An 18,248-nucleotide genomic window follows, 5' to 3' on the forward strand; every position below is an offset into this window, starting at 1 on the left:
AAACTGTCCCTATTTGTATATGACAAGGTTGCCTATATAAACATTCTGATAAATATACAAAAATAAAAATAAAAACTTATGCAATTAACAAATGAGTTCACCAAGTTTATAAGATACAAGATGAACATACAAAAATAAATTGTATTTCTATGTACTAGCAATGAACACATGACCAAATTGAAAATAAAATACCATACATACTAGCTCAAAAATAATGGAATACATAGATATAAATTTAACAATACATGTGAAATATTTGCTTGCCAGCATCTACAAAATGATGACAAAGTGTTTAAGATCTAAGTAAATGAGAAAACATTTTGTGATTATGAATTTGAAGACTTCACAGAGTAAAGATGTCAAGTCTCAACAAACTGATATACAGACTTAATCAATTCCTATCATACTCTCAGCAAAATTTTTTTTGTAAATATAGACAAGATTATTCCTAAATTTATATGGAAATGTATAGATCTCAGAATGACTAAAATAATGTTGACAGAAAAAAGAATAAACTGGGAGGAAATCAGTCTATCTGATTTCCAGGTTTATTATACAGTTTCAGTATTCAGGCCATGCAAATTGTAGAGGTTTTGATACATAGATTACTGGAACAGAATAGAGAGTTTGGTAATGGATCTATACAAACCTGCCTGACTTTGACAAAAATGCAAAAAAACAATTCAATGTCACCTTTCCAAAAAGGTTGATGGATCTCCCACCTCATACAAAAAGTAACTCAAAATAAATCATGAACTTCAATATAAAACTATAAATCTTTTAGAAGAAAATTAAGAGAAAATATTCTGGCTTCCAGGCTAGGCCAAAAGTTCTTAGATTTGACACCAAAAAGCATAATCCATAAAAGGAAAATAAAACAAATCTTTTGCTCTATGATAGACCGTTTTAAGAGCTTCAGAGACAAGACAGACTGAAGAAAACATTTGCAAATCACAAAGGATTAGTATCTAAAATGTACACAGAACTTTCAACACTCAATAGAAAGAAAAATAAGCAATCCAAAATGCAAAAAAGTCACAGATACTTCATTGAAAAAATACATAAAAAACAAACACGTGAAAAGATGTGTTCAATATTACAAGCTACTTGAGTTCCTTCACTTGACATCTGAAAAAACTAAAAACTTAAGTTTAAGAATATGGTTTGGTGATCCACATGTAGCCTTTCCCACTTGAGCTAGAGCTACTGTGGTATTATCTTGAGGAGATGAGCAACGCTTTTTTGTCTCCTACTTTCTTCTTTGGGTTTGAGATCTGGAGGAAGTTGAGAGAAATATCAAGCTCCAACATGCAGAATTTGGTCAATTGTTTCCTCTAAAATACTGTTTTGCATCAGAGCTAACTATATCTAATTCATTTTGCCTGTAACTCATTTTGCCTGAATCTAGGTTTCACTTGTCCAGGATTCTCTAAAGTATTTAGTCTAAACACTTATACGAATATGTGTCAATTTATGAGAAACCTGGAGCCATTTGGCCATGTAGATGTTTTCAGGAACCATGTGTGACAATCTTTCCACAACCCATAACCCACATGCAGAAGAATCATCTATCTAAGCAGAAGGATACCAGAATCCTAACTTGCCAAAAAAAGCCTTTTGACTTGCTTCCATGTTTGTGTGTGTACAGGGGGAGAAGCCTGAGCGAAATGAGAAGAAAGGTTATGTAAATGATTAAACAAACACAATACCTGTTTTTCCTTTTACCCAGATAACCGAAACACAGAAGAGATCAGATTAAAAGGAAAAGATGCCCACCCTATTATGGATATAAAGCAGGAAGAAGGCATAAACATGCCCCTGCCTTCCTCGTTCTCATACTGCCACCTAACACAGGGACACTTTGCCATGCTTTGGCTACTCTGAAGGGACAAAGGGAAGACAAGGAGAATATCCTGTAAGCATAAACCAGAGAGGCAATAACTCTGAAAATAAAGTGAATGTGGCTGGAGATGAAGTATCAGTCTCTAATAGTGTCAATAAGGTTCATGAGACTTCCTTTATATTACAATTGCCATCCAAAGAAATAGTATCCCATGGACCAGATAAGACCAGCTCTAAATGGCTACTTTGTACAAGAGAAGGAATAATCATGACAAAGGTAATAAAGAGAAGATCTGGCCCCTTACTGGTTTTTCTGTTCAGCCAAGTAAGCTCTGAAGTGTCTGTTATAATTCAAAGAAAGGAGAGTCTTCCAAAGTTAATAACTATAAACTAATTAGCAGCACTGAATGGTGTCTGGGCATGTGTGTATGTGTTTGTGCAATCAAAATGTATAATGAGAGATTTCTTGATTTCACAAATTGTGGAAAATTTTATACTTCTTATGAGTACTTATTTTCTTCTTTTCTTTCAATATTTAAAGTAGATGGATGTGGAAACCAACAGAGAATAAGAAGACCCTTTCGGAAATGAGTTAACATATCATTATCATCTCTGCCAATTAGCATTTATTGAGCAACTGGGCACTTGGAACTTCAAGAATCTCCACAGAGACTCCATAGTGAGACAGGTTTCTATGTTTTATAGTCATCTATTTGAGAACAAGATTAATCTGCAAATGCATTACATCATGTGGAATTATTCTTGGGTTTGTTTTTCTAAGGGAAATTATTTTTTAAGCAAGTTAATCTGTATTACCTCATTCAAATATTCATGATTGGAAATTTATTTGTTTCAATAAATATGATTTTACATATTGGAAGGAAGGAAGTTGGAAGGAGTTTACCTTGTAAATTGTTGCTATGAGCTTTGGGAGAGCTATAAACCAATTCTTACCCATGGTGACATATATCTACACGTTGAATTATTCTTTTCAATCTGATATCATTGAAAGTAAACAGCTGGTCCACTCCAGGGGACAATTTTCCATGTTAAATGTCATTGAACATGAAATTCACTCTGATGCTATCAAAATCTTCTTTTTTGTAGCAGCTCTAATCTGGTATCACTTTTCTATAAGTTTTGTAATAGAATTAACCAAAAGCTAATAGTATTGTCTGTCCTTGTCTCCATTTTTAAAAACTAATGTTCGTAATTCCTCTTGGAGTCTGACACTTAGACCAAAAAAATAGCTCTCATATATGCATACACAAACAGGGCCATTTTGAAGTTTTAGAGAAGTAAATAACAATTTATAAATGTGTCGGGAGTCACAAATTTACTCTCTCGGCAAGTTAGATATGGAGAAGAAATTGATTTCTTCGTATAATTTACTTACCTTCAAAAAGAGACCCTACCGGCTGCTGATGAGCTGCTTAGTCCCAGCTGCTGATTCTCACAGTCCCTTTACATAATGATTTTTCTTTGAGATAATTGTTCAGTGTTGCTGTTATTGTTGCCTCAACATTTGCTCCTCTCTGAGGTTGTGTTTGGTGGGACACATGATGCTTTGGTAGAACCGTTAAGAAGGCAGGGCTCCAGGGGTGCCTGGGTGGCTCAGTCAGTTAAGTGTCCGACTTCAGCTCAGGTCATGATCTCACAGTGTGTGCGTTCGAGCCCCCCATTGGGCTCTGTGCTGACAGCTCAGAACCTGGAGCCTGCTTCGGATTCTGTGTCTCCCTCTCTCTCTGCCTCTCCCCTGCTCATGCCCTTTCTCTGTATCAAAATTAAATAAAAACTTTTTTAAAAAATTAAAAAAAAAAAAAAGAAGGCAGAGCTCCATAGAGACAGTGCTGGGGCGAGAGCCAGAAAGGCACTGGGCGACTCTGTGCCTCACTGAGGAAAATAATTAAACCTGGGCAAAGGGGATCCTAAGAAACCGAGAGGCAAAATGTCATCGTATTCATTCTTTGTGCTAGCTTGCCGAGAGGAGCACAAGAAGCACCCAGATGCTTCAGTCAGCTTCTCAGAGTTTTCTCGTAAGTGCTCAGAGAGGTGGAAGACCATGTCTGCTAAAGAGAAAGGAAAACTTGGAGACATGGCAAAGGTGGAAAAGGCCCTTTATGAAAGAGAAATGAAAGCTAATATCGCCGCTAAAGGGGAAACAAAAAAGAAGTTGCAGGATTCCAATGCACCCAAGGGTCCTCCTTTGGCCTTTTTCTTGTTTTGTTTTGAGTATTGCTCCCAAATCAAAGAAGAACATCCCAGCCTATCCATTGGTAATGTTGCAAAGAAACTGGGAGAGACATGGAATAATACTGCCACAGATGACAAGCAGCCCCACTAAAAGAAGGCTGCTAAACTGAAGGAAAAATATGAAAAGGATATTGCTGCATACTGGACTAAAGGAAAGCCTGATGCAGCAAAAAAGGGAGTGTCAAGCTGAAAAAAGCAAGAAAAAGAAGGAAGAGGAGGAAGACAGGGAAGATGAAGAGTATGAGGAGGAAGATGAAGAGAATGATGATGAATAAGTTAGTTCTAGCAGTTTTCTTTCTTGTCTATAAAGCATTTAAGCCCCCCTGTACACAGTTCCTTTTAAAGAAAAAGATTGAATGTAAGGCTGTGTAATATTTGTTTTTAAACTGTACGGCATCTTTTTTTGTATAGTTAATACACTCCTAAATGTGTCTTTAGATAGCCCTGTGTTGGTGGTACTTTCAATAGCCACTAACCTTGCCTGGTGCAATGTGGGGGTGTAAATTGGCATGGAAATTTAAAGCAGGTTCTTGCTGGTTCACAGAACGAATTAGTTATATATGGGGATGGTAGTTTTTTCATCTTCAGTTGTCTCTGGTACAGTTTATACAAAATAATTGTTGCTCTGTTAACTGAATACCACTCTGTAATTGCAAAAAAAAAGTTGCAGCTGTTTTGTTGACATTCTGAACACTTCTAAGTAAATACATTGTTTTTATTTTTTAAAAAAAAAGGCAGAGAAATGTGGTCAGGCAGGATGATGTTGCACTCCAGACAGTTCCCTATACAGTACTGATGCTGAGTTAGGAGCTGGTAGACTTACTAGGAAGCCTGTCCAGGCAGAGAGAAATGACCTTATAATAAGCACTGTGTGCATAGCATCTAATTGTGGAGCTAGATACAGGCTAAGGAAACTAACTGAGAAGGTTTTCATTTCTAAGCTCTGATCCATCTGAGAAAGACTACAACTCTGACCACAAACGCCAACAGCAGACAACATCATGATGCCCAGGAAAGGGACCAGGCTAGCCACATCCCAAACTTATCAAACCAGCCATTTTGTAATTTGGTCGGAGGATTCAGAGAACACCTTGAGGTATGATGATTCATTTATTTTGCCATTATGAGATCAGATGTTCACAATGCTCCCTGAGAGGAGCCAGAGAGAAAATAAAATATGAGAGGAGTTGAGAAATTATCTTCCAGAAAGATTGAACATTACCTAAAATGTCTGTTTATATTCTCAAATTGGACTTGGTTATGAAATGAAAAGGACGGAATGCTGTATTTCCCCCACCACTCAACAGGTTCCTCTACTTATCAAATCTGGTGCCCGGGCTACATGCACTATAAATGCAGCCTCAAATAAAACAAATAACCCTCAGCATAGGGTTCCTAACAGAAATAAATGCAGAAGATAATGACAGGCAAAATCATATTTCATTTATGGCTGGCCTTTAATTTTGAATCTCAATAACTCAGGAACTCAAGTGAGCTGGGATAAACCTTGCCTAGTATTCTGCCTAAGCTAAATCAGAGAAATGATCTGTAAGAAAAAGTTCAGCTCTATTTCACCTATATGAAAATGGTTATTTGTTAATCTGACTCACTTTTATAGCAAAAGGAAGAACAAAAATATATAAATTTTAAAAAAGATTAATACAAATAAAAACCTACACTGGAACATTAGTACAAATGGATAATAAAGGTGAGGAAACAGGACAAATGGGAAAGCACAGTCCTGTTATTTAGAGTGACATCGGCCTAAACTGATCTGTCCATGCCTTCTAGGACAACCACATTAGTCCTGAACTTGGTTATTCTTCAGAAGAGAAAGTATTCTATAGGAGCCAAAAGCAGGCTCCTCAAAATGTGCTACTTTGGCATATCGATTATGTTAAACACAAGTTCCTTAAGAAACAGCCAGTGCAAGGACACTCAGACCCTCTTAGGTCCTCCTGAAATCAGGAAATAAATATCCCATATGAAACCTACTCTCCTTGTACTAAGAAGTAAAAAGTCATCCTTATCACTAGAGATAGCAACTTTAAAGTTGAAAGAGCGACAGAAGCAAAACAGTTACTTTTCTCTAATCACTGCCTCAGCCCAAATTCCACTTAGAATTCCTCACTAATTAAAGTTCCCAAACATCTGTTTTCTTTATCCTGTCAATTCTCACAAATTTATTGTCTCTTTGTCTAAAAAATATGAAAACAGTCTGCTTTGGTCATTTCTTTAAATCTCAATTTCATTATTGGGCTTCTGTGTGCATGTAATAAGTTTTGTGGGCTTTTTAATCCTATTTATCTGTCTCATGTAAATTTAATTCTTTGTCCAGCTGGAAGAACTTGAAGCATAGAGGAAGATTTTTTCCTTCCCTATAATACAAAGAGAGAAATATTATGCTCCAACTTTTCTGTTCTATTTTACAAACATAAGGTAGAGAGAAGTTGCTGGAACACATGTTTTTAATTCCTTGGAAAACCCCAACCCACTGGGTGTAGGTGGGGGGCTCTAATCTTTGTAAACCCAAAGATTAAATGAAATGGTCCTCTTATTAGGGGAATCGAAATGGGGAGGTAGTACAATAAAAATGATTTCCAATCCCTAATTTCCAGAAGACATAAAGCAGATAATTTATGATACAGAGACCTTGAAAATAAATCAGAAAGTGAAGAAGTTATAAGCACATCTCACTTCTCATCAGTTTTCCATCTGATGACAATAGGGTACAATAGGAATATCTATTTCTTCTTCTTATTTTCCATATTATATAACCCCATTTTTTGACATTTGATAGATTAATAGAAGCAAAATATATATAATTACACCTCAGCCTGCATGAAAATACCCATAGTAGTTTGGTTTTTTCAAATGAGACTTGGAATAAAGGCTTAGCGTGTCAGGAATGGTAATTATGCCTGGTATATTTTAAATTTAAGAAATTTGAAATTCCTAGTCTAAACCTTTTACAGTTCTGCTTATATAGCATTACAATAAAACCTTGGATTGCGAGTGATTTGTTCTGTGAGTGTTCCACAAGATGAGCAAACATTTATAATAAATTTTAACTTGATAAACAAGAGATGTTTTGCAATATAAGTAGTACATGACAGCAAATGTCACATGATTACAACCGAGTCAGTGGTTCTTCTCTCTCTCTCTCTCTCTCTCTCTCTCTCTGTCTCCTCTGCAGGATTGTGGGTGATTGTCTCCCGTGCTCAGATGCTTGGTCTCAGACCGTGGTGTTTGGCAGAAATCAGTGATTTTTCAGAACATTGGAAGGTGCCCACAAATGGTATCCGACTGTTGCATCCAACTGTTGCATCGTGAGCAACAGCAAGAGGTTATGGAGATCTCCTCTGCAGAGGAGGAGATAAAGGTGGACGAGTCCCTCACTTCAAATGGGATTAGGGAGATGCATAAAATGTCAGAAACGGGGTAAAATTTTGTAGAAAACCACCACCTAAATAAGGCTGTAGCAGTGCAAGTGATGAATCTACTTAATGACAATGTAATGTCATATTTCCGAGAAATCCTCAAAAGGAGGCAAAAGCAAGTGCCATTGGATAGGTTCCTTGTTAAAGTTGCATGAAAAGAAAAAGATTCCATTGAGCCAATAGATAGCAGTGATTCCATTAGTGATAGTGAAAGTAGTCCTACACAATAACCCTCCTCTCTCTTGTCTCCCTCAGACCAGCCATGAAGGTTTTCTAAGGTAAGTATAGGTTAATTTGTTTTTCTTTATATTTTGTCTTTTTAAAAAATTATTCTGTATTATATTCCAGTATGTTAATCATTTTTATGTGAATATTTTAGGTTGTGGAATGAATCATCTGAGTTTCCATTATTTCTTATGGGGAAATCGCTTTGCTATACAAATGCTTTGGATTACTAGCATGTTTCAGGAACGAATTATGCTCCCAAACCAAGGTTTTACTGTACTTACTGTTTGTTTGTTTGTTTGTTTGTTTGTTTTTCCTAGAGTGATAAGTAATTTAGTTCATCCTCTTGCCTTCAGGTACACTCACACTGTCTTTTCCAGGAGATAGGACTTTTATTAATAATTTTCAAAGGAAGAATTTTATAATAAGTTTTACTAATTTATTCTCATTTAGCTTAAACATGTCAGGAAATGTTATTTTAAGTAAATTTGTAATTTGCATACTGAAGTCTTAACACTTTTCTCATAAGGAGAAATAATAGACTCTTGGGCAGATCATAAAGAATTTCTTGTAACCTCTTTTTCTAAAGATTAAAAATATATTTCCTTTCCTCAGCACCTCCCCCCATATGTTTGGAATTTTTGTATTCTCATCTGACATGCCTAACTTTCAAAATCTACAACTATTTTTGTAGGCTATCTTCTTAACTTCCACTCCCACTCATCTTCTAGTTCTCTGACAATAAAGGAAACCAATTCAAGGCCATTTCTCTGCAGCATCTTGCTTTTCCGTATCACCAGATGTGTCTAGAGCTAAAGCGCCTGGACCTGGGTGGTCATGCAAAATTCTTTGTTAGAATTAGCTCATTTCTTTAATAGGTCTTATGAAGCCTCCAGTATGTAAAAGGGTAGGAACAGATTTCCTCCCACATTCTCTCTAGAAGATTATAGTTAAACAATAATAAATTTTTTAAATAAAATTCTGATCTTCTGGAACATTTATAGATAAAAGGTTGGTGAAGTCCTAGCTGCTTGTTCCTTTTAGTGATCTGAAAACATGTGAAATATATCAGAGGCAGAAAGACTGTAACTAACTATCAAAGCCACATTTAAAAAAAAACCACCAGGGGGACAAAAGGATATTTAGAGATTAAGAGTAGCTTACATTCTTTAAGGAAAAATAAGAAGAATAAGAGAAAGCATTTTGGTTTAATAACAGAGTACATCATTGCTACTAAAGAGGTGAGCAATTAGAGAAGCATTTAAACTTTTTTCAACACAGAATTTAGGCTTCTCACAACATACAGATTGATTATAATTCTAAAAGTATTTTAATAGTATTTTTCCAATTCTAACTCTAAGACTCTTAATTCATTCTAATTTTAAAACTGTATGACTAAAAAATAATTTCCATAGCAGAAATTTAATGTTAACTGGGTAAAAATAGAGTTAGCTGCATTGCTTTTTTTTTCAGTTGAAATACCTTCACATTGATAGTACAGGCAATATTGATAGCAGGGATGATTAATTATTCTTCTGAGTATAGAATCTGAAATCAAATGATAATTTATTAACATCTGTACCAGTATCTGTACCAACATTGCGATGGTTATTTGGACATACCTGTGGACAAACAAAAATATCCCAATAGTAAAAAAAATAAGCAAAACTTACCTTAGAATGGAAATACAGTTTTATTTAAACCTGAGTCTCCAAGAAAATCCGTTAGCTGTTTTTAGTTCTTTAAGACAACTATGCATTCAAACTACTAAGTCAAAGGGATATATACACCCTGTGTTTATAGCATTATTATCTACAGTAACCAAATTATGGGAACAGCCCAAGTGTTTGTCAATTGATGAATGGGTAAAGACAAGATGGTACATATACACGATGGAATATTAGTCATAAAAAAGAATGAAACCTTGCCATTTGCAATGATGTGGATGGAGTCAGAGTAGTATTATGCTAAGTGAAATAGTCAATCAGAGAAAGACTAATACCATATGCCTTCACTCATATGTGGAATTTAAGAAACAAAACAAATGAGCATAGGGAAAAAAAAGACAGAGGCAAACCAAGAAACAGACTCTTAAGAATAGAGAACAGGGGAGCCTAGGTGGCTCAGTTAGCTGAGTGACTCTTGATTTCGGCTCAGGTCATGATCTCATGGTTTGTTGGTTGAAGCCCGATTCTCTGTCTCCCTCTCTCTGCCCTTCCCCTCCTCACGCTGTCTCTCTCTCAAAATAAATAAACAAACATTAAAAAAAAAAGTAAAGAACAAACTGATGGTTTTTAGAAGGGAGATGGGGGTTAAATAGGTGATGAGGATTAAGGAGTACACTTGTTTTTGTTTGTTCTTTTTATTCTTTTTTAGGAGTGCACTTGTTATGATGAGCACCAGGTATGGTATGGAAGTGTGGAATCAAACTTAAGAAAATATTTCTGAGATGGTTGATATGTTTAACCAATTTAAAATTTATTTCTAAATGATCATACTTCCTGATAGTCTTAATCTGATTTATTAATATATTCTAATTCACCTAAGAGTTTGGAATTTTTTCTCTATGTAAACCTATGTGTTTTATGTCTAAAATTTAATCTTGATTTTTGCTGATAAACAACTTATGGGTTAGTTTTGAAGCAGTTGATTCCTCCAAAGGACTAAAAACTAAGACTTGCCACATTAATAGACAGTGAAATACAGGATCACAGAAGTAAATGCAGCAGTTTAGTAAACAGTATCCTTCCTAGTTAAGTTCAGTTGAAAAAAATTTAATAATTATTATAGATTGAGTTCAAAGGCACTTTAACAATTTAATTCTACTATCACAAAGATCAGATGAGAGACTAATAACTTATCAATTCAAAAAAATAAACTGGGCAGAAAATACAGTGAGGGAAATATAATAATGTGCTTGGTAATTGAACTAGTGTTTTTCAGACTGTTATTAGGGCCACTGTATCAAAATAAGGTGTTGCAAAATATATTAGCATTATTTATAAAATGTTAATCAATTTTAATTATACTTTTACCCTTTCAAAGTTGGTAGAATTAAGCGATTCACTTTTTCCAAGGGAAAACAGTAAGTCCGATGATCAATTCTTGAATTTCCCATGCCTAAATACAGTTTAAAAGCTATAAGCATAGTCCAAAAACCAGTGTTAAATAAGCACCTGAGTTCTGGAGTCAGACTATGTTGACATCCTGGTTTTACAAAGTGCTAACTGTATGATATTGGGCAAGTTTACTAATCTCTCTGAACTACAGTATTCAAATCTATAAAGCTACTTTCACTTGTTAGAATGAGGCTTAAATCAATTATTGATATGTATGGAATATTTACAACAGAACGTGACATATAACAATGGTCAATGAGTGTTAGCATTTTTGCTTTTCAGAAAATTGCCTTTCTCTAATTCTGAAAGGCATTTTTGTATAAGATGGAATGAGAGAGATAAAGCTTCTGAGAACAGTCTCATGTTTTGCTGTGCTCACAATTTTTGTTAACATCTATTATATATGTTTTGCTTTTCTGCATTTGTCCTTTGTTCTGATTATATCTAATTAGTAGATTCTAAAATTATTCAGTTAATTTCATTCCAATCATTCTTCTCCATCATCACTATTCTTAATTCCCTCACATTTTCACATTTTGTAATCTATATACACCAATTTTCAATACTTCTTATATAGTTTCTCCACATTCTTATTCTCACCATTAATAATAATTGCTTGTAAAATATGTAGTTATGATTGGATTAAAATATTAAAAAATCACATAATCGTTGGAGTTTTAAAAATGGAATTAAGGGGCACCTAGGTGGCTCAGTCAGTTAAGTGTTTGACTCTTGATTTTAGCTCAGGTCATAATCTCAAGGTTCGTGAGTTTAAGCCCCACATCAGGCCTTGCACTGAAAGTGCAGAGACTGCTTGGGATTCTCTGTCTCCCTCTCTCTCTCCTCCTCTCCCACTCCCTCCTCTCTCTCTCTCAAAAATAAATATTAAAAAATGAATTTTTACTGTTTTTAAAAATATTCTATGTCTATATTAAGTTCAAAATTGAAAAAACTTACTAAAATTTTTATATCATGAACTTTCTAGGCAATTTTTTAAAAGGATGGAGATTTTAACTGATTTAAATTGATTTGATTCACTGACTATAAGGAAAATAATTTTCATGACTTCAATTTCATTTTAGGGCATATCAGTGGTGTATGAGGTAGAATGTTCCATGTGTACTTGAGAAGAAGATATATTCTGCTATCGGTGGTCTATACTAGAGATGTCTCTTTGATCTAGTGAATTTATAGTGTTGATGTCTTCTATTTCCTTACTGATCCCCTGCCTAATTATTTCATTAACTGTTGAAAGTGAGGTATCAATGTTCCCAAATATTATTGTTGAGTTGTCTATGTCTCTCTTCAGTTCTGCCAGTTTTTGGCTTCATTTATTTTGAGGCTTTGTTCTTAGGGACATATGTTAACTGTTTTCTTTATAATGGATTGACTTTTAGCATTATAAAATATCCATTTTGCCTCTAGTAAGAATTTTTTGTCTTAATATATTTTTGTCTGATGTTAGTGTAGTCATTCTAACTCTTTTTTTGGTTATTGTTCCTATAAAATATCAGTTTCTATCCTTTTACTCTACATATATGTGTTATTGAATTTGAAATGTGTGTTTTATAGACAGCATATAATTGAATCATGGGTTTTTCCTTTCTCCATTCTTCTAATTTCTGTCTTTGATTGTAGTATCTTATCAATTTATACCTAATGTAATCGCTGAAAAGATCAGACTTATTTCTGCCCCTTTGCTTTTTGTTTTCTATATATCTTATGCCTTTTTTCCTCTACTAATTTATTAGTTATCTTTTTTTTGTTAAATAGATATTTTCTTGTGTAGAATTTTAATTTCCTTGTTTCTTTTACCATATTTTTTAGTTATTTTTATAGGAGTTTCCCTAGGTATTACAATTTTTATCTTAACTAAAAATAGTCCAGTTCAGATAAATATCAACTTAGTTTTAACAGTAAACAAAAACTTTGCTTCACTATACTTTCATTTCTTTTCCCCACCTTAGTGCCATTGTTGTCAAACAAATTACATTTTTATACATTATAAGCTCATCAATATGGTTTTATAATAATTGATTATACAGTTGTCTTTTAAATCAGATAAGAGAAAAAAAAGGCTACAAACAAAATACATACATTGTGTCTTCTGTATTTACCTACACAATTATCTTTACCAGTGCTTTTTATTTCCTTGTGTGGATTCAAATTACTGTGTACTATCCTTTCATTTTAATCTAAAGATTCTCTTTAGGTTTTCCTATAGGGCAGAACAATTAGTGACAAATTCCTTTAGCTTTTGTTTAGGAATGTCTTAATGTTTTCTTCTTTGTAGGATAGTTTTGCTGAATATAGAATTCTTAGTTGACTATGTTTTTCTTTCAGTCCTTTGGATATGTTATGCCAAAACCTTCTGACCTCCATGGCCTGTGATAAGAAGTTAGCTGTTTATTTTATTGAGATTCTCTTATATGCTAAGACACTTTGCTCTTGCTGCTGTCAAAATTTTCTCTTTGTCTTTAAACAGTTTGATTGAAATGTATCTAGGTGTGGTTTTCCTGGATTTGGTCCTACTTGGTTTATGTTGGGTTGCTGGGATATGTAAATTAATATTACTTGGTTTTTGTTTTGTTTTGTTTTAATATAATCTGGAAAATTTTTGCCACTTATTTATTCAAGGAGATTTTTTTTTTGCCTTTTCCCCCCTCTCTTCTCCTTATGAGATTACTATTAAGCATATGTTGGTATAAATGATGATATCTCACAGGTCAGTGAAGCTTAATTTTTCTTCATTATTTTTTCTTCCTGTTCGTTAGACTGGTTATTTTCAATTGAACTATCTTCAAGCTGATTGATTATTTTTTTAAGTTTATTTATTCATTTATTTTTAGAGAGAAAGAGAGAGCACAAGCAAGGAAGGGGCAGAGTGAGAGAGAGATAATCCAAAGCAGGCTCTGCACTGTCAGTGCAGAACCCAACGTGGGTCTCAAATCCTTGAGCCATCAGATCATGACCTGAGCCAAAACCAAGAGTTGAATGCTTAATGAACTGAACCACCTAGGTGCCCTCAAACTGATTGATTCATATCTGTTGAGCCCCTGTAGAGAAATTTTCATTCCAATAATTTTATTTTCAATCACAGAATTTCCATTCATTATTATTATCATCATCTCTTAATTCCTCATATTTGGTGAGACATCATTTTCATATTTCCTTTAATATTCTAAACATGATTTCCTTTAGTTTTTTTTAAACTGTATTTATAATTGCTGATACAAAGTCTTTGTCTACTAGGTCTAAAATCAGGCTCCTAAAGAACAAATCCTACTGACTGCATCTTCCCCCATGCATGGGCCATGTTTCCCTCTTTCTTTACATGCTTCATATTTTTTTATTAAAAAAAATTGTGAGTTTTCTGAGATAATTGCATAATCTGTATTCCTTATACTGAATAGCCACTGAAGTCTCTGCTTCATTAGTTTAGTCATCAACTAATGATGGGGCAGATTTTTCCTTAAATGACTTGCACCAAAATATCTATTTGCCAAGGAGCTTTGTATGTGGTGAGGCATATTTTAATTTTGGCACTTTATTTTTTTTAATGTTTATTTATTTTGAAAGAGAGAGAGAGTATGCACATGAGAGTGGAGGAAGGTCAGAGAGGGAGAGAGAGAATCTCAAGATGCCTCTGCACTGTCAGTATACAGCCCACCAATCATGAGACCATGACTTGAGCTGAAATCAAGGGCTGGATGCTCAACCCACTGAGCCATGCAGGCACCCCTAATTTTGGCACGTTAAAACTGAGGTCCTTGGGTGTACCTGGGTGGCTCAGTTGGTTAAGCGTCTGGCTTCAGCTCAGGTCATGATCTTGTAGTCTGTGACTTCAAGCCCCACCTTGGGCTCTGTGCTGACAGCTCAGAGTCTGGAGCCTGCTCCGCATTCTGTGTTTCCTTCTCTCTCTGCCCCTCCCCTGCTTGCACTCTGTCTTTCTCTCTCTCTTAAAAATAAACATTTGAATTTTTTTTTAAAAAGTCACCCCAGAGTAAGTACTATTCTGAACATTGAACTTCTCTATTTTGTGTGGTTTTCTTTAACACAAATTACATTATTATGCAACCTACTCTTTTGAAGAGTCTAAATATATATAACTGCAAAAAATTGTTGTATCTTAAAGAAATATTTAGCTAAAACATTTTATTTCTGTGAAATATTTTCATCTTTGTTAGAAAGTTGTCACAACTGCTTACGTGAAAACTGGACACTTTAACATCAGCTTTACAAACATGATTTTAATGAGCTTTAACTTTTAAGATATTCTATTTCCATTTCCCAAAACAAACAATATTTACAAATTGTATATCAGTTTTACATAGGTTTGTCTGTTATTTATTTTAATGTTTGTCATTCTACATACCTCTATTCATTCTTAATCAAAACAAATTTTAAAAATAAGGAGAGAGATGAAAAAGATTAAAAAAATGTGATTCTTCCCCCATTCCAATTTGGTACCTTATTCTTTAAAAGGAAAAATAAAAAGAAAAGAGTGAAAATTTAATATAGTAATATTCTTCTGTGAATGAGTTATTTACTTAAACAATGTGTCAGTCCATAAAAGATACATTATTTTCATCAATTTTGGTGAAAATCCACTTAGCATTCTAAGTAAAGTCATATTTTTCACTTTATTTATCCATCCCAAAGCAAAGTTTCCTGGCTGAGACTGTTTGGAATCCTTTTTCTAATTTTCTATGATCCAATGTATCAAATATTAAAAAGAAAAAATATTTTTATTAGCCAAATTGCCAGAAGAAAAAGAGGAAAGGGGAATTCTCCTTGAGAATTGCCCTCCAAAGAGGCCCGTCAAAAGCCTGTTGAAGGAAATGCCAAGCTTGATTGTTTGAAATCTCAACTGTACATATTTCCATTAAAATCCCATCCAGGTCCATTTAATTTATTCACAAATAAACAAAATGCCCTTTATTGCATTGAATGCAGTTTTGACAGATGGCTCTTAGCATTCTGTCCAGGTGTAGAAGACAAAGATAAATGAATCTGTTCTTTTTAATTCATACACTTTATGACTTTCATCTCCACCTGACAGCATCCTTTGGCTCTCTACTCCATGAACCCAATAAGCGACAGCTCTTTTTCTAGCTGGAGATTGCTTCATTGTGCTTCTAAAGAGTAGCTACCTCTATTTGAAATAATCAGTTTGAGAGCACAGCAACAAAACAAATTATTCTCACCAACATTTCAAACATATTATTATTCAGTTTATTAGAATTATCTTAAACGCACATAGACCTATTAGATTTATCTATGCGTGGATTATCTGTAACTAGAGTCTAAGGTGATTAAGACTTTACGATATTCATTATTATGTAAATGCTAATTAAATGTATGTCATCCAATGTAAAGCAAAATTGAAGTTAGGTTTAATAACTGAAATTAATTTTAAATTACTTATCAATAACATTAAATACTGAAAAGCTGAAACATTGAGCTTATATTTAAATTATACCAACTTGTCATTGCCCAAAATCTTCAAGCATGTTTCATAATACTGTTTTAAAAGATTTAGTGGGTAAATTTTAATACTAAATTATTACTACACATTATTTTATTTATAATAAAATAAACCCTCATTAATTAAAAAAATGGGAGAATGATATAAAAATATTCTGTTCCTATGGATTGAAAAGCACATGAAATGTGAATGTTAAGATACTGTTTCTCATATTAATATGACCTCCTGAAAAAGAATTATACATTTTTTCTTGAAAAAATAAACTAGTCCTTATAATTTAATTTAGGAGTAGAAATGTACTATAGTTCATTTTTACTGGCATAAAAAACAACCTATCAGCACAAAAGTCAACAGTTATTTGCTTTTTGAAAATATTTATATTTATCTATTTAAATAGATTCCCATATTTTTAAAAGAGTGGTTTCTAAATTGTGATTTATAGAATTGTCTCAGAATTGTCTATACCCTCAGAATTGTTTATACCCTTTCAGGTGGTTGTGAGATCAAAATTGTTTTCAAAAGCATACTAGGCATTATTTCATGTTTGCCTTTGCACTGTGTTAACATTTGTACTGATGGTGTAAAATAATTGATAGTGAGGAAAATTACAAGTGCCTTAGCAGGAATTAGGGCAATAGCACTAACCCATACTAGTAGAGATCACATTCTCAACCACAATCCCCACATCAAGGTCATTTGTATACTAATGCTCATTTTACACTACTTAAAATCAGCATTTGACACAATTATCACCTTCCTTCTAAAGAAAAAACTTCCATTTAATTCAAAGACAACAAATAATGTTTGTTTTTCCTTTAACACACTGGAGACTGCTCAGTCTTCTTTGAATGTTTCCACCATTCTTCCACACCTTTTAACAGATGGAGTATACCAGAGAAAAGTCTTTGGACATCTAAATACCACTGACACCATAAGAACTCTCAAATCAAGATGAGACTTCATATTGAAGTCCTATCAGTATTTCCATTTGGATGTCTAATAAATAAGAAAACACTTTTTTTTTTGGAAAACGAGGGAGAAGATCATAACAGAATATAAATGTTTAGAAATGTCTGGAGCTATGAAACAAATAGGGTCAGAATAACAAAAGAGCAAATCAGTAAGAATCTACCTGAAAAGAAAGTTGACAGAAATAAACAATATAGTCTCAACATTCCCTCTACCAGAGACTAGTGAATATATGGACCAGTTGTAGAGTTGTGAATTAAATTGTGTTAATATGTTTCAGTTTCTCATACATTGAGAAGCTAGCTTTATAATTAACTCCAAGAGTATTATTTAGTTCAGTCTGCTCACTTAGAAAAGTCAAAGATTGTTCAAACCCATGCTTAAATATGAAAAGTCAGTTAAAAATGGAGGGAAAAATCTCAACTACATTTGGAAAACTTCTACAAATTTGGGAGAAGAAAAAATGTTGATACAAATTAAATGCCATAATTTTCTCTGATTCTTTTTAAAAGACAAGAGGTTTATTCAGATACATAATATATCACAAAACTCACCTATTTAAGATGTACAATTCAGCTGCTTTTTGTATATTTACCACAATCTAGCCTTAGACCATTTTTAGTCATCCTATAAAAAAGAGCCACTACCATCAGCAATCACTTTCCCTCTTCCCCTCACTTAGCATTAGGCAAATATATATCTACTACCTCTTCTTGTTAGTGACTTCTTCCACTTAGCATAAAGTATTTAAGGTTCATCCATGTTGCAGAATATTTCATTCTTATTTAAAACTGAAATGTTTATTGAAATAATTGTAGATTGATACATAGATACAGAGAGGCCCTTTGTATACTTTATCTACTTTCTCCCCAAAGAGAACATTTTGCAAAACTATGGTATAACACCACCACA

General features: G+C 33.8%; 1 protein-coding gene across 7 annotated transcripts in view; it reads left to right on the plus strand.

The window, feature by feature from the left end:
* Positions 1-18,248, plus strand: part of LOC109499872 (high mobility group protein B1-like) — an 807,961-nt gene that overhangs the window by 762,016 nt on the left and 27,697 nt on the right. For 5 of the 7 annotated variants that reach the window (XR_006598229.1, XR_002157423.3, XR_006598230.1 and 2 more), the window contains 5 exons: positions 1,730-1,915; positions 2,384-2,521; positions 5,037-5,191; positions 7,292-7,477; positions 7,791-7,813. Coding sequence is in view for 2 of the 7 variants with exons in the window: in XM_045057966.1 (XP_044913901.1) it covers positions 3,791-4,186 (396 nt within the window). In the remaining 5 variants the exon portion in view is untranslated. Of the gene's footprint in view, positions 1-1,729; positions 1,916-2,383; positions 2,522-3,753; positions 5,192-7,291; positions 7,478-7,790; positions 7,814-18,248 lie in introns of those variants that run through there. The other 2 variants (XM_045057966.1, XM_045057965.1) reach the window with 1 other exon arrangement.

This window comes from Felis catus, chromosome B2 (assembly GCF_018350175.1).
Source record: "Felis catus isolate Fca126 chromosome B2, F.catus_Fca126_mat1.0, whole genome shotgun sequence".
In the NCBI taxonomy this organism is placed as follows: Eukaryota; Metazoa; Chordata; class Mammalia; order Carnivora; family Felidae; genus Felis; species Felis catus.